This window comes from Gorilla gorilla, chromosome 16 (assembly GCF_029281585.2).
Source record: "Gorilla gorilla gorilla isolate KB3781 chromosome 16, NHGRI_mGorGor1-v2.1_pri, whole genome shotgun sequence".
Taxonomy (NCBI): domain Eukaryota; kingdom Metazoa; phylum Chordata; class Mammalia; order Primates; family Hominidae; genus Gorilla; species Gorilla gorilla.
In genome coordinates this window covers 23873564-23888712 of record NC_073240.2, presented here as the reverse complement: position 1 = coordinate 23888712, position 15149 = coordinate 23873564, and the positions used below count along the sequence as shown (strand labels likewise).

The following is a 15149-nucleotide window of genomic DNA, read 5'->3' as shown; positions in this document are numbered from 1 at the left end:
CTTTTTTTTTTTAATGATTAGCACTTTCTGTGTGTTTTTTTTTTTTTAATCTACCATCTGCACATGGAACTTTCAGTATCTTTTTAAAGATGTTTTCCCTGCCTTGGGGTCATGAAGACATTCCTTTACATTCTCATCTAAAGATTTGAAGCTTTGCCTTCTGCACGGAAGTTTGTAATCCTTCTGGAGTTGGTCTTTGTGTATAATGTGAGAGGCAGAGGAAGCTTCTCTCTCTCTGTGGAGACCCAGTTGTCCCTCCTCTAGTGGCTGAAGGGCTCCTCCTCCCGTTGCTGACCAGTGGTGTCCCCTGCCATCTGCCAGCTTTTCATGGGCACATCGGCCTGTCTCCTGGCTTTCTGCCACATCTCGCTGGTCCAGGCGTCTGTCTCTGACATCATAGCATGTTGTCTTGCTCATCGTTGCTCTAACATGACTCTCGAGTCCCCACTTGCCGTGTTCCCTGCCTTGCTCCTTCTTCTTCAGCATGTTCCCTCCTCAGGGCTCTCTGCTCTGCCCTGTTTGGGGATTGGTTCGCCACATGCCCTGGCGAAGCGTATTGGCTTGTGCATGGGAACGGCACTTCGTCTCCAGAGCTGCCTGGGGAGGCCTTTCCTATGTTTCCCAAAGCAGTCTCTTGTCTTTAGGTCTCTGGTAGCTGTGCAAAGGCAGAGTTGTGTTTGGGAAGAACAGGGAGAGGGTGGTCTGTACACAGCTCAGGGCATTGCTGTCAGACTGCCAGGCCTCTGGGGACTGAGCCTCTGGACCAGCCGCCTCACACCAGCCTGTGCGGTGAAAGAGAATGTGTTGGCTCACATGTCAGGGGAGTCCGAGGTCAGGCGTGACACGCCTGGGAGCTGACAGCCTCCATCAGACCTGCATCTTCGGCTCCCTCTATGCCTGCACGCCTAGGGAGACCCTCTCTAGGTGGTTTCAAAGAGGGACTGCAGCAGCCCCAGGCCTTCATTGTCCTGGCCACCCACAGGCTCGGCGGGGACCCCAAGTAGCATCTCCTCCCATGCTCCCCTCACCACTGTGAGTGTGAGGGGCACAAGATGGAGAACCCACCAGTGTCTCAGACCAGCAAGAAGCCAGTGTCCAGGGTGGCCCTGCTCTAAGGACATGTTCCCCAAATAATTGTGAATTGTTAAAAACCAGATGTTAGGAAGCATCTCTTTAAGTATAATCTCTCGTTATGAATTTTAAATATTGAATACAGGAATATTCCTTTCATGGGTGACTTTTCCTGAACTTACAGCATAAGGCGCACCCTATCTCATCTGCTATCTTAGTCCATTTTGTGTTGCTGTGGCAGTGCCTGAGACTGAGTAATTTATAAAGAAAAGGAGTTTATTTGGCTCATGACTCTGGAGGCTGGGAAGTCCAAGATCAGGCAGCCCATCTGTCAGGGTCTCATGCTGCTTCAGCTCTGGGGGAACAGAGAAGGGGAAGCGGGTGTTGCCAAGAGAACAAACATGAGAGGCAGCCTTGCTTACAACAACCTGCTCTCACAGGAACTCATCCATTCCCACAAAAACTAACCCAATTGTGGGAGAACTGACCCAGCCCTGTAAGAAATCCATCACCTCTCGGACCACCTTCCAACACTGCTACATTGGCAATTAAATTTCACCATGAGTTTTGGCAGGGACAAACCACATCCAAACCATAGCCTCCATGTATGTCCAAGCCTGAGGATGCCTGTCTGGTCATTGGCCTCAGGTCAGGGAGGTGAGACCCAAGCTTTCCTAATGGGGAGACAGCCTTGTGGAATTGATTGAGATAGTGTCAGGGACCCCTTAGGGCTGGTTTCTCTTCTGTCCAGCTGCCCTTTTTGGAAATAAGATAAAGTGTCAAAAGCTTTTCTTTACATCATTTCTTTTCTTTCTTTTTTTTTTTTTTTTTAGACTGGAGTCTCACTCTTGTTGCCCAGGCTGGAGTGCAGTGGCACAATCTCGACTCACCACAACTTCTACCTCCTGGGTTCAAGTGATTCTCCTGCCTCAGTCTCCCGAGTAGCTGGGATTACGGCATGTGTCACCACACCTGGCTAATTTTGTATTTTTAGTAGAGGTGGGGTTTCTCCATGTTGGTCAGGCTGGTCTTGAACTCCCGACCTCCCGCCTCGCCCTCCCAAAGTGCTGGGATTACAGGTGTGAGCCACTGCACCTGGCCTGACATTCTTCACATAAACAAACTCTTGTGGTTCTATAATTATTTATGTCCATCCCAGGACTCATGGACATAAATAATTATAGAACCACAAGAGTTTGAAGCAGGCAGGATGGAATTTACTGGGACAATCTCTTAGCTTAAAGGCATGGTTTCTGTGCATTGTCATGGCAACAGTTGGCCCTCTGTTGGCTTCTGGATGGAGTGTGATGCTGCATTAGAAACAGGGAAAGAGAAGCGGAGCAGATGGTGTCTGGCCGGCGTCTGGCACTGGATTGACGTTGATGAGTACGGAAAAGTCTGCTTTTCTTCCTCTTGGTCTTAGTTTTGCCATCATCTCTGGGAGGTCCTCAGAAGTTAAAATCTCATTGTCGGTATTTCTTGATTTTCTGATAGCTGTTTCTTTGTTTAATCATTTCTTTTACTCCTATGGGACTTTAAGATTTCAGCATGGCTGTGGGGTCGGAGGCACTGAAGGCTCCATCATCTTCTGCCTGCTCCGTGGGGGTGGTGAGCACACTGTGGTCTGAAGAGGCCCTTCCTGGTGGCCTAAGAGCCCTCATCTCTAAAGATGAACAGTAGTTGCTCAATTTTTGACCATCTTTGGGTTCTTGGTGGACTTGGGGGGTTCTGCTGTCCTCATGATCCTGGAGGTACATTTTCTTTATATATATATATATATATATATATATATATATATATATATATATATGTATGTTATTCTGGAGAACGGACCTTGTGTGGTTTTTATTACCTCTGTAAAGGAGCTTGTGACCCAAGAGCAGTTCGGCATGATGGCCTAGAACTTTGTTTTGGGCTCTGTAGGGAATGAGTGGATGTGGACACAAGGGTAGGCCACCCCTATTCCTTCCATCTCCTGTGTTGTTTGCAGGAGACGCCCCTTCCTTCTGTCAGTGTGGTGGGATCTTGTCATAAACTGTGGTTCTTAAGAGCCTGGTGGCAAATTAGCAGGGAAGGATGGGGCGAGAGCTTTTAGACAGGTAAATCCTGGAAAACAGAGCACACATTCAACACTGGGTCTTACCTGCATCTATATTTACATTAATTAAATGTAACTAAAAATAAAATTCATTTCCTCAAGTGCCAAGCCACATTCCAAGTACTTACTAGGCATGCATGGCTGGTGGCTGCCGGAATGGACAGGACAGACGGAAGCATTTCCATCATCCCAGAAATCTCTTGACAGAGATAAAATAAACTTAGAGTTTATTTTATGCTAAAAGGCAAAGAAGTTCTTGGTTTTCAGCACCAGATCGCACTCTGTGGCGAGATACCCTTCCTAGCTTGACACCCTCTCTTTCTCTGCTCTAGTCTTTAGAAGAAGTGTGTGACCTGCTGCATGCAGCTCCTTTCCAGAACATCTTGCCGCGAGTCCATGTGAAAGGTGAGCCTGCTGACCCCCACCAGGGAGTCCAGACTGCCCTCTGTGGAGGTGGTGCCCACTGTGTGCAACCGGAGAGCTAAGGACCAGTGCAGATTGTGGGTTTGGCGCCTGTTCAGTCATACCCAGGGGTAATGAGGAGTGTACAGAACCTAGTTAAATGAAGATTGAGAAATAGAGCTGCAATGATATGATGTCTTAGAATTGCTTCCAAATATCAATAGCATGGGAGCAGAGGGAGTTGGGTATATAAGAAGCAGAGTGGCCATGAGTTGATAATTATAGCAGATGATGGGTACAGGCTCATTGTGCCATTTTCTGCTTTTGATTACATTTGGAATATTCAATAAATGAAAAGTGAATATTGAGCAGAAAATTGGTTCTGCCGGTTTGAATTAAAATATTAAATGAGCCAGTTCTGTAAAATAATTTTCAAAGAGAATCTGTATCCATAATGTTAACTTAAAAATCTTTTGTTTTTTAAACAAATGTAAACCTTTGCAATTACCATTTCATACAAAGGAGCAGAATATAGTAAAATATTTTTTCTACTGCAGAGGGGGAGAGACTTGATGCCAAAATGAAAAGACTAGAATCAAAGTACGCCCCGCTGCATCTTGTCCCACTGATTGAAAGACTGGGGACCCCTCAGGTAACGTGTACCGTGATGGCTGTGGCTGTTGCAAGCTGGGCATCCATGCCAGGCCAGGTGGCCTGGTTGGGAGCCAGACTGGAAGGCATCGTGAAGTCCAGCGGCTGCGTGGCCGCTCAGGCCTCAAGTGTTACAAGTGGGGTGTGCACCAGGACTGCTTCCCTGGGTGGTGGGAGGATTCAGATGAGCTAACACCTGGAAAGAGCTTAGCACATCACCTGGCACGTAAGGCTTACACAGAAGACATCACTTTCACTGTCCAGCCCTTCATGAAGAAGGCTTTCCCATAGGTGTTTAAGAACAGAAGAAATTAGGCCAGGAGGCAAGGTGTCAGGGTAGAGTTCTACAGTGATGCAGCTGCTTATGCTAAGTCAGGGTTTCTCAGCCATTTTGGACCAGATAACTCTGTGGTGGGGGCTGGGGCGCCCTGTGCATTGTAGGATGGTTAGCAGCATCCCTGGCCTCCACACTAGCTCCCAGTAGACCCACTCCACCCAAAACATTTTTCCAGGGCTGGGCACCGGGGTTCATTCCTGTCATCCCAGCACTTTGGGAGGCCAAGACAGGAGTTTGAGACCAGCCTGGGCAACATGGCGAAACCCCATCTCTACAAAAAATACAAAAATTATCCGGGCGTGGTGGCATGCACCTGGTCGCTTGAGCCCGGGAAGTCAAGGCTGCAGCGAGCTGTGATTGTGCCACTGCACTCCAGCCTAGGCAGCAGAGCAAGACCCTGTCTCAAGAGAAAAGAGACATAGAGGATGTGGAGTAGCTGGATGCCTGGAGGCCCACAGCATTCCACTGCTTGTCCTTTCTGCAGCAAATTGCCATCGCAAGAGAGGGGGACCTGCTGACAAAGGAGCGCCTCTGCTGCGGCCTGTCCATGTTTGAGGTCATCCTGACACGGATCCGGAGCTTTCTGGATGACCCCATCTGGCGCGGGCCTCTGCCCAGCAATGGGGTCATGCATGTGGACGAGTGTGTGGAGTTTCACAGACTGTGGAGTGCCATGCAGTTTGTCTACTGCATTCCCGTGGGGACACACGAGTTCACAGTCGAGTAAGTGTGTGCTGAGAGCAGGACAAAGCCCCAGAGGAGGGGAGGAGCTGTGGGGGAGGGGAGGCGTGTTAGGCTAACAAGCAGCCAGCCATGCTCAGGAAGTGGACCAGAAACTCACTGAGCGGCTTTTAAGCCTCCTGTAGTGGGGATTCTTACTTGATGCCAAAGAGCTGACTCAGGACTCTAGTATTCAGGGAGTCTCTGAACCCACGGCAATTGTATGCACGTTGGGCGTGCATTTTTCTAGGTGGGAGGTCCATAGAGTCATTCATCACAGAGGGGATATGATCTAAAAAGGGATAGGAAGCAGCACACCAGAAGAGCCCAAAAAAGGTATTTATCAAAACCAGGGAACAGCCACCTGCTGCCCGGCATTCTCTTCCTGGCTGTGGAAGGTGACTGTGTAGGCACAGACAGTAATGCAGATGGCTTGGTCACTGACATCTGGAGACAGACTGAGAAAAGACTTCATAACGTATCACTCATCTCCCATTCTGTTTCTGCTTCTTGTTCCTAGGCAGTGCTTTGGTGATGGGCTACACTGGGCTGGCTGTATGATCATCGTACTTCTTGGGCAGCAGCGGCGTTTTGCTGTGCTGGATTTCTGCTACCATCTACTTAAAGTCCAGAAACATGATGGCAAAGATGAGATTATTAAAAATGTGGTATGTGGATGAAAATCTCACACCATCTATGGACCTTTTGCAAAAGTATACTTTCTCTGTGTTATAAGTTCTTGTTTCTGGCAATGTTTTTCATCCTAGTACGTAAGGTGCCACCAACAGAAACTTTCTTTTTGTTCCCAAAATGAATCTAAATATAATTGGCCAGTAAAGCAGTCTGGCAGAGAAAATACTCATTGTTCCATTTTCCTTCTCAAGGTACTTAGATTTACTTCCAGTCTTACAGGATCTGCATTGTCAGAATATTGGCAGCTATAGTCTTCGGGCCCCTGGAAGTCTGTGCTTTCTTGGCTGCTTTAAAGGCCTTTCGTCTTTGTTGCTTTATGGATCCCTCATAGTTGAATTCTGGAAAATACTCAGCCATTATCTTTGAAATATTTCAGCCTCCTTTCCATTCTCCCTATTCTTGCCATTCAGGACTTCAGTTAAACATATGTTAGACCTTCTCATTCTATTCTCCACATCCCTTTGTTGTATCAGTTTTCTTTTTTTTCTTTTCTTTTTTTGAGACAGTTTCGCTCTTGTTGCTCAGGCTGGGGTGCAATGGCACGATCTTGGCTCACTGCAATCTCTGCTGCCCAGGTTCAAGTGATTCTCCTGCCTCAGCCTCCCGAGTAGCTGGGATTACAGGCACCTGCCACCACGCCAGGCTAATTTTTGTATTTTGTAATTTTGTATTTTTAGTAGAGACTAGGTTTCACCATGTTGGCCAGGCTGATCTTGAACTCCTGACATAAGGTGATCCGCCCACCTCCCAAAGTGCTAGGATTACAGGCGCGCCCAGCCCTGTTGTATTAGTTTTCTATTGCTTCCATGACAACAAATCACCACAGGCTTGGCAGTTTAAATACCATTGATTATCTCACAGTTCTCTAAGTCAGATGCCTGAGTTCAGCCAGGCCCAGCTAGGTCCTCTGCTCAATCTCATGGAGCCAGTGTCTGAGGTGCTGTGTTCACCCTGGAGGCCTTCAAGCTTATGCACAGTTGGCTGAATTATTCCTTGCAGCTGTAGGACTGGGTCCCCCTTCCTTCTCATGCTTTCCAAGTGGCCCCCTCCAGCAATGGTGGGTTGGGCAGTCTCAGCCTCTAGTCTTCTGCCATGTCTCTCCTGCCTCCGGCCAGAGAACATTCCCTGACTGTGACTATATTGAGCCCACTGGACAACCCCAGATACTCTCCCTGTCCTACAGTCCAGTCTTAGCCACACCTGCCCAGGCCCCGTGGGGTGGAGGCAATGCAGTCACAGGCTCCAGGTCATGGGCCTCTCTCAGGGGCCCTTCTACCTCCCACTCCTCCATTTCTGGGGCTCCCAGAGCTGTGTCCAGATACTGTATTCATGTGTCTTAGTTAACTTGTTTACTTCAGCTCTAATCTGCTGAGCTTTTACTCTGAAAATATTATTAGTTCACTTTTTAAAGTTCAGTTAGGTTCTTCAAATCTTCTTGGTAACTGACAGTTTTATTGTCTTAACTTCTTCCATCTCTTATTTCTTTATCCAATTCATGTATTCTATATTCTGTGTTTTCCTTCTAGTATCTGAAGGCCTTGGAGGTATTTAAAACTTTGCTGTTTCCTTGTGTGTTGGGTTATTTGGGAGTCTTTATTTAATTGGAGTTAATTTAGATTGCTTTCCCCCAAGACGTGCATTTGTATCTGCCCATCTCTATGGGGTGCTACCAACTCAGGGCCGCTTTAGCCGAATTGGAGGTCCTGGCTTCATTGGGGAGTCTTCGGTGTGGTCCCGCTTGCTTATGCCCGGCTGCTCCTCACCCCATTGCTGCTGTTGGCATCTGCCCCTGAGGAGGCCCTGGCTTCCCCCTTACCACCTGCATAGGCAGAACCAGCTTTTCAAAGCGTTTTGTTTGCGTGTATGTTCTTATTTCGTGTTCTTTATTCCTGTGGTAGCAGGAGGGTCTGTCAGAGTATCCCGTCACAGTATTTCCAAACTGGAAGTCTAAAACTTGTGTTAGTTGACTGGCCTTTCTCCACTGACCACATCTTCATCTGGAGATCCCCAGCTTTGAGCAGACAGTAGGTTCTTAATTGCCGATGTGGAAGGAATAGGCCTATCAATTGTGCGCATGAATGAATCTACAGCAGCATGAAGCCAACAGAGGGATTCTAAATTCAAAATATATTCATCCTTCCAACTGTTGCATTAAAGAGATGGTATGTGGCTGGGAGTGCTGGCTCATACCTGTAATCCCAACAGTTTGGGAGGCTGAGGCAGAGGAGGACTGCTTGAGCTCAGGAGTTCAAGACCATCCTGGACAACATAATAAGGCCTTGTCTTTACAAAATTAAATTTAAAAATTAGCTGCGTGTGGTGGTACACGCCTGTGGTCCCAGCTACTCAGGAGGCTGAGGTGGGAGGATGTCTTGAGGCTACAGTGAGCCGTGATCATGCCACCGCACTCCAGCCTGGGCGTCAGAGTGAGACCCTATCTTACAAAAAAAAACCAAAAAGAACAGAATGTGTGTCAATTCCGTTTGCTATTATTTTTCTGAGAAAATATAAGAATCCTGACATTTTGAAACATGAAGAATAAATGTTGAAGTGTTAATAGTAAAACATCCTCACTTTCATGGTTGTAGCCTTTGAAGAAGATGGTGGAGAGAATTCGCAAGTTCCAGATTCTCAATGATGAGATCATCACCATCCTGGATAAGTATCTGAAGTCAGGCGACGGGGAGGGCACGCCAGTGGAGCATGTGCGCTGCTTCCAGCCGCCCATCCACCAGTCCCTCGCCAGCAGCTGAGGGCACGCACTGCACTCCGTAACTCAACATGGCATGCCTTTCTCTCCGTAAACTATTTAGTGAGATTTTTAGGGACTATTTTTCAGTATCTCTGTACCTGTTAAAGGGGGTGCTTTTCAATCTAAAAACTTAATTTTATAAAATTGACTTATTTTTCTAGACTAAAATTGTATATGCTTTTGGTAATTAGGAACTCTTGAGAATATTGGCTGCTGATTGTTGCCATCACGTTCTTACAAAATTGTTTTTATATGGGATGTTCTGGCAGCTGTGTCATAAAATGCTGCTGGGTTCATTCATTCATTCCATAAGAAACTTAATACCAGCAAATGCATTAAATCCCTTGCCAGTTACCATTAACTGTAACTATTTAGCTTTTGTTTAGGGATCTTTCTGATGGTCTTTTATGAGCAATCTTAGTTCTAAGTCATTGTTCCCATCCCTTTTTTGTGTGTTTCAGAAAATAGTGAACTTGATTCCCCTGCTTCCACTAAATCCAGTTGTGACAAAATCTAACGTGACATCAGATCGACAGGTTATAGAAATAAAACTAATGAGATCTATTTGTGTTCATTTATTTACTCTAACCCTGTGCTGCCTGGCTTGGCAAGGAACTCTAACCTGAGCTCACATACCAGGCCAGCTGGGATGGAGGTCACCTGTAAGGCTGAGGTGGGATGGGACCGTGACACCATCCCCTATACCGCTCACCTCACCAGCACAGGTTTAGCTTTATATTTAGGGTTCTGCAGGCAAATGAGGTGTAAAACGGCCGTGTTGGCTGCTCCAATCTGGATATGAAGAGGCTACTCAGTGCCTCTCTGTTACCTGTGCCCATGACCTGGAGGAGGCCAGCAATGTGGGAGGAGGAGATCAGTCAGGCCCAGTGGGTGCTGCACAAAGGGACCGGGAGCACCAAGTCCAGCCTTCAGCTGTCCCCGATCCACAGGGCTCACATGGCTGGAGCTGGTCCACATCTGTCAGAATGAAAAACAATTGGTCTAGACTACCAGTAGAGTCATGAACATGTTTGAGAAACTAAAGCCATATTTTAAAAAGTATTAAGGCAATGAGGTTCTGAAAATCCTAACTGAATGGAAAAAAATGCTATGCCTGTTTATTGTAAATGAATACTACAGATAAACACAAGTCCAGCATGATTAACTGAACTCACTTTATGTTGTAGCCTGGCAGTCATTTTACATTATTTGGAGTATTGCAACCTTCACCAATTTTAAAATTTTCTATGGATGCCAAGTTGCCATAAAATGCGGGCCTCGCCTACTTTTCCGGAGGCCTTTGGAAACTGACCAGAAGCATATGATGCACGGCACAGAAAGTAGTAAGTGTATGAACCATCCTGTTACACTGCCAAACTCAAGTGACATGAAGCCTAACAATTATTCTTTCTTTATAAAAAGTTCCCTAAAAATGCTTTTGGTAATGTGAATTAATAACCCTGGGGCCAGCATTCTGCTGCAGATTTAGAGGTGGTAGCTGTGCTTATCTTAGAAACTACAGAATAGGATGAAAAATTACTGTAACTTAATTACCAAGTTTTATAAGGCTTAATTATATACCAAATATGTAATACCTTAGGTATAAGACAATCTCAAGTGCTATAAAATGTTAAATAAGAATTTATTATTTATTAACCTATGCATGTTCAAACGAGTCTCTGTCCTCAAGGGGGAGAAAATGGTTCTTTTCTGTACAAAGCACAGATGTAGGTACAGTATATAAACAGATATATAGTACATCTGTAGTATTAAAATGGCATGGGAGGAGGCAGTTAGAAAAAAAACATCTAAAACAGCTCCTTAGAAGGCCAATAATAAAGTTGGAAAAAAGGGAGTGTCCATGCAGCCAGTGGTGAGCTGCATGGGATACCAGCACCATTGGCAGGGGAGGCCCTCGGGGAGTGATGGCTTGGCGCTGGCGCACCACTGGGTAACCTCCAGGCAGGAGCCACAGGCTGGAACAGGCGAACACTTTCTTCCCATCACCTAGGTGGAAATTAATTCTGCCAATACTTTTTTTTAAAGGCCAGTCAATGGTTATGAGTGGATAGGTTCAAAGCTGAATGGAGTTCATTAGACCTTTTTTATTATTCTGCCACCTTTTCTGCATATGTTTGCAATTTTCCATCAACTTCTTCATAAACATTTTCTAGAAACCAAAATATGTAGTGGCCCAAAGGAGCTCTTAAGCAAAGTACTTGGTACAAAGACACCATATTCTATAAACATTTTGTTCTAAGCATTCAGACTTAGAATAAGAACTTCATTTCAACTTTTTATTATGAGCTAAATTTAAGAAACAACCCTAGTCTTCTATTTCCCAGAGCTGTTCAAAGAAGTCTAAATGACAATATAACAACTCATTATGAAAATATACTGAAAAGTACAAGAGCTGATGTAAAACGGTAATCAAGGTTCCAGGCATCATGGGATTAGGGTAACTGAAGAATAAACCCAGCCAGGCTGCAACAGCAGGCAGGATGTGCTGGCTTGATGAGGTGCTAAGGCCATCGAATGCTCAGAGGAAGCCGGATTCACGGTGATCATCTCAACCTGAGAAATCGTTCCTTGGGGTGATTTCTGCCCTTTTTTTTGTTTTGTAAGAAAGAGTTTCCTTCATTCAGTAACTTAGTTTTCCCTTAATAGTTCAAAAATAAAACCAATCATCAAACAGGAGCCACTTTTGTAGGTAAGGTAAATCACAGGATAATGTATTGGGATAACTGTTTTTTTTTAAAATAAAAAAGCCTTACATAGTCAGGGATTGATGGAGTGGGGATGACAAATGCACATTTCAGACTTTCATCACCAATGAAAAAATAAAGCATTTTCATAGACTTAAAACTGTCATCAGTGCATTCGGCTTTTGGAGAAGGGATGAAAATGTAAAATACTTCTACAACAATAAAATGTTAATAGAAATCGTCATGTGCTGAGGTCATTTTAGTGAGCTACCATTGTTTGTTTAAATATAAGAAAAGTAATTTCTTGGTCCAAATTAGTGAAATCTTTAAAAAGATTGCCTTTAAAGAACATTATTTGAGGACAATGTTTTTTCAGACACATTCTGATATTCAAATTCACTTCATAACAATCACAGATTAACCTTTAATTACACCTTTCTTAAAAAGCTGTCAGATTTCCATTTCTTCGGGAGACATTTTCACCAGTGTGTTGTTCGATTCCACAGGTTAAGCTTTCTTCATTATTATTAAGAACTTCATACATATTAGAGAGATTGCCATTCATTGCTTTCTCGTCTTTTCGAAAAGACACAGGCAGACTTGCTAGACTAAAGCTGACGTCTTTAAAGGCATGCAACAAGAATATCCCCACAATGATTGTAAAGAAGCCACTCAAAGTACCAATGACATCGTCAACAGGCATATCTTGCCACTCCTTAAAAAGAATAGCTGAACAAGTTAAAACTGATGTTGTAAAGAATACATAATATATTGGAGTCACAATGGAAGTGTTGAATATATCCAGGGCCCTATTTAGGTAATTAATCTGTGTGCTCACACAGACGATGAGGCTCAGCAGCAGAATCCAAGCCAGGGGATGCCGTAGCACAGGCTTCCCTGCAAACAGCTCCTTGATAGCAATGCCCAGGCCCTTCACACAGGAGACTGAAAACGCGCCGATTACAGAGCAGATTGTTATGTACACAAGAATGTTTGTCTGTCCATGGCGAGGACCCACCACGAAGATTAATATCAAGGCCACAATGACCACAAGGGTTGCAAAGACCACAAAACCTGGAGGAGGCAAAGAAAAGTTACATGAGTCAAATGGTTGGTTGTTCTTAAACAGAATGCAAAACAAAATATAATAAACTTGATAGGGAGAAAAGGTATGGCCTGGAAATAAAAATCAGCTTTATTTTGCAGCCCAAGCAGAAATGCAACCACAAAAATTTACTTAGATGGACACACTGGAAGATTAATGCGAGCTTCATATTCACAAATTGTTATACCCCTAACATTTTTGCAGCAGCACTTTATGCCAACTTAAGTGCTCTAGCTCACCAGGCAAGAGGGACAGTGGGATCAGAACAGAGACAGAAACTAGGGAGGAGAAACCATGAGGTGGCCTTGAATGTTCAACAATTTATAGATGCTTAAAAAAAACAAACACAAAAACAAGAGTTCTTCATCAAGTTTTCCCTAAAAGGGGTAAACTTTCTTAAAATTTGTGGACAACTGCTGGAGTAACGAGCAAGTCAACTGGAGAACTTGAAAGATACTACTGGGGTTCTGGTTGAATATGGAGAATTAAAGCCAGCATGATAATAGCCAACAACTGTGTAGCACTGTGGGCCAGGCATTTTTCTCAGCAATTCGCACTCAACTACCCTGTTATCACAAATACTACCACCTGCATTTTCGGACGAGGAAACAGGCCCAGATAAGTCACATGAATTTACTCTTCCTTCCTCAAATTTCACTAATAAAATACACAGTAATAGGATTTTTTTTTTTTGAGACAGAGTCTTGGCTCTGTCGCCCAGGCTGGAGTGCAGTGGTGCGATCTCGGCTCACTGCAAGCTCCGCCTCCCAGGTTCACGCCATTCTCCTGCCTCAGCCTCCTGAGTAGCTGGGACTACAGGTGCCCGCCAACACGCCCAGCTAATTTTTTGTATTCTTAGTAGAGACGGGGTTTCACCATGTTAGTCAGGATGGTCTCCATCTCCTGGCCTCGTGATCCACCCGCTCTGGCCTCCCAAAGTGCTGGGATTACAGGCGTGAGCCACCACGCCCAGCAGTAATAGATTATTAAAGACACAAATACACAAAATTAAGAACAAGAAGCCAGGTGCGGTGGCTCACGCCTGTAATTCCAGCACTGGGAGGCCGAGGATGGCAGATCACCTGAGGTCAGGAGTTCAAGACCAGCCTGGCCAACATGGTGAAACCTCATCTCTTCTAAAAATACAAAAATTAGCCAGGCGTGGTGGCAGACACCTGTAATGCCAGCTACTTGGGAGGCTGAAACAGGAGAATCGCTTGAATCTGGGAGGTGGAGGTTGCAATGAGCTGAGATCATGCCACTGCACTCCAGCCTGGGCAACAGAGTGAGACTGTCAAAAAAAAAAGAGAGGACCGAAGATAACAATCCTTCGTAAGTCAGAAAGCAAAGGCTAACTAATAACTGGTACAGAGATCCAAGAAAGCGGAATCCTACACATCCGCTGTGATAAAAGATTAAAAAGCAATTTAGTTTGCGGCACAGAATGCTCAAAAGATACAAAGTGCCTCTGAAGTGGAGTAAAGGCAAGATTGAAAGTGAGGCCTGGCTGAAAAGTCCATTCAAGAAACAAGGAGACTCCTGCCCAGTTCTGGGAGACTGTCCCTCCCGTGCCACAGAGTTCCAGGAAGCTGAGGTCAACCATGCCTCCAGACATTAATCCTTCCCCCCAATCAATTCCCAGGATGCCCACAGCCAGCCATGAAACTGGAAGCTTTTTTTGCTGGGGATCTGACCAGCCCAACTTTTACATAACAGAGGACAGCAGGCCGGGCGCGGTGACTCAACGCCTGTAATCTCAGCACTTTGGGAGGCCGAGGCGGGCGGATCATGAGGTCAGAAGATCGAGACCATCCTGGCTAACATGGTGAAATCCCGTCTCTACTAAAAATACAAAAAATTAGCCGGGCCTGGTCGTGGGCGCCTGTAGTCCCAGCTACTCGGGAGGCTGAGGCAGGAGAATGGCGTGAACCCGGGAGGCAGAGCTTGCAGTGAGCCAAGATCGCGCCACTGCACTCCAGCCTGGGCAACAGAGCAAGACTGTCTCAAAAAAACAAAAAGAAAGATAGCCAAAGACCACCAGGAGAGAAGCCAAAACAAACAGAAAAGTGCAAAGCCTCTTTCTCCCATGTAGACAGGAAAACTTCAAAATAAACAACTGTCCCTCAAAAAACAAAAAAATTACTAATATCCTCAGAAAAGCAAGAAAAACTATTATTAATATCCTCAGAGACACAATGAAACAGACTGACCTGGCACCCCAAATACCTACAAACGATGGATCTACAACAACAAAAAACCCCAAACAAACAAAAAAGAAACATTTATTTGAGGGCATCAAAGAGCCATCAAAGTAGCCAGGACTTAAGGGGCCAAAATCCAGAGAAAAGAGAAGAATCAGCCCAGCACTCACCTCTGCCTTCTCCCTTGGGGCAACTACTAATGCAAGGGGTGAGATGGCATAAAGGCCAATCAACACCGGCCTAAGCTTAAGGGGACTAGGTAAAAACAAGTTGGAATTTGGGGCTGTCTAAGCAGCTGGGACTGAATGGAACAAGACCCAGAAAGGAGGGAACTATAGAGTAGTGAGCCCAAATTTGTGTGCATTTCCCCTTACGGTGTTTCTTGGCACACAAGCTGCACAGCCAAGGTCAGAG

The 15149-nt window shown here is 45.3% G+C and overlaps 2 protein-coding genes across 15 annotated transcripts in view; one reads left to right on the top strand and one right to left on the bottom strand.

Annotated features, from left to right (window-relative positions):
• Positions 1-9288, top strand: part of CYFIP1 (cytoplasmic FMR1 interacting protein 1) — a 111616-nt gene extending 102328 nt beyond the window's left edge. For all 6 annotated transcript variants that reach the window (XM_055363296.2, XM_055363297.2, XM_055363295.2 and 3 more), the window contains exons 27-31: positions 3502-3574; positions 4129-4223; positions 5044-5282; positions 5800-5947; positions 8561-9288. In XM_055363296.2, the coding sequence (XP_055219271.1) occupies positions 3502-3574; positions 4129-4223; positions 5044-5282; positions 5800-5947; positions 8561-8725 (720 nt within the window). In that variant the 3' untranslated portion in view covers positions 8726-9288. The remainder of the gene's footprint in view (positions 1-3501; positions 3575-4128; positions 4224-5043; positions 5283-5799; positions 5948-8560) is intronic.
• Positions 9289-11007: 1719 nt separating this feature from the next.
• Positions 11008-15149, bottom strand: part of NIPA2 (NIPA magnesium transporter 2) — a 29731-nt gene continuing 25589 nt past the window's right edge. For all 9 annotated transcript variants that reach the window (XM_019010822.4, XM_019010825.4, XM_019010824.4 and 6 more), the window contains one exon: positions 11008-12503. In XM_019010822.4, coding sequence (XP_018866367.2) covers positions 11869-12503 — 635 coding nt within the window. In that variant the 3' untranslated portion in view covers positions 11008-11868. The remainder of the gene's footprint in view (positions 12504-15149) is intronic.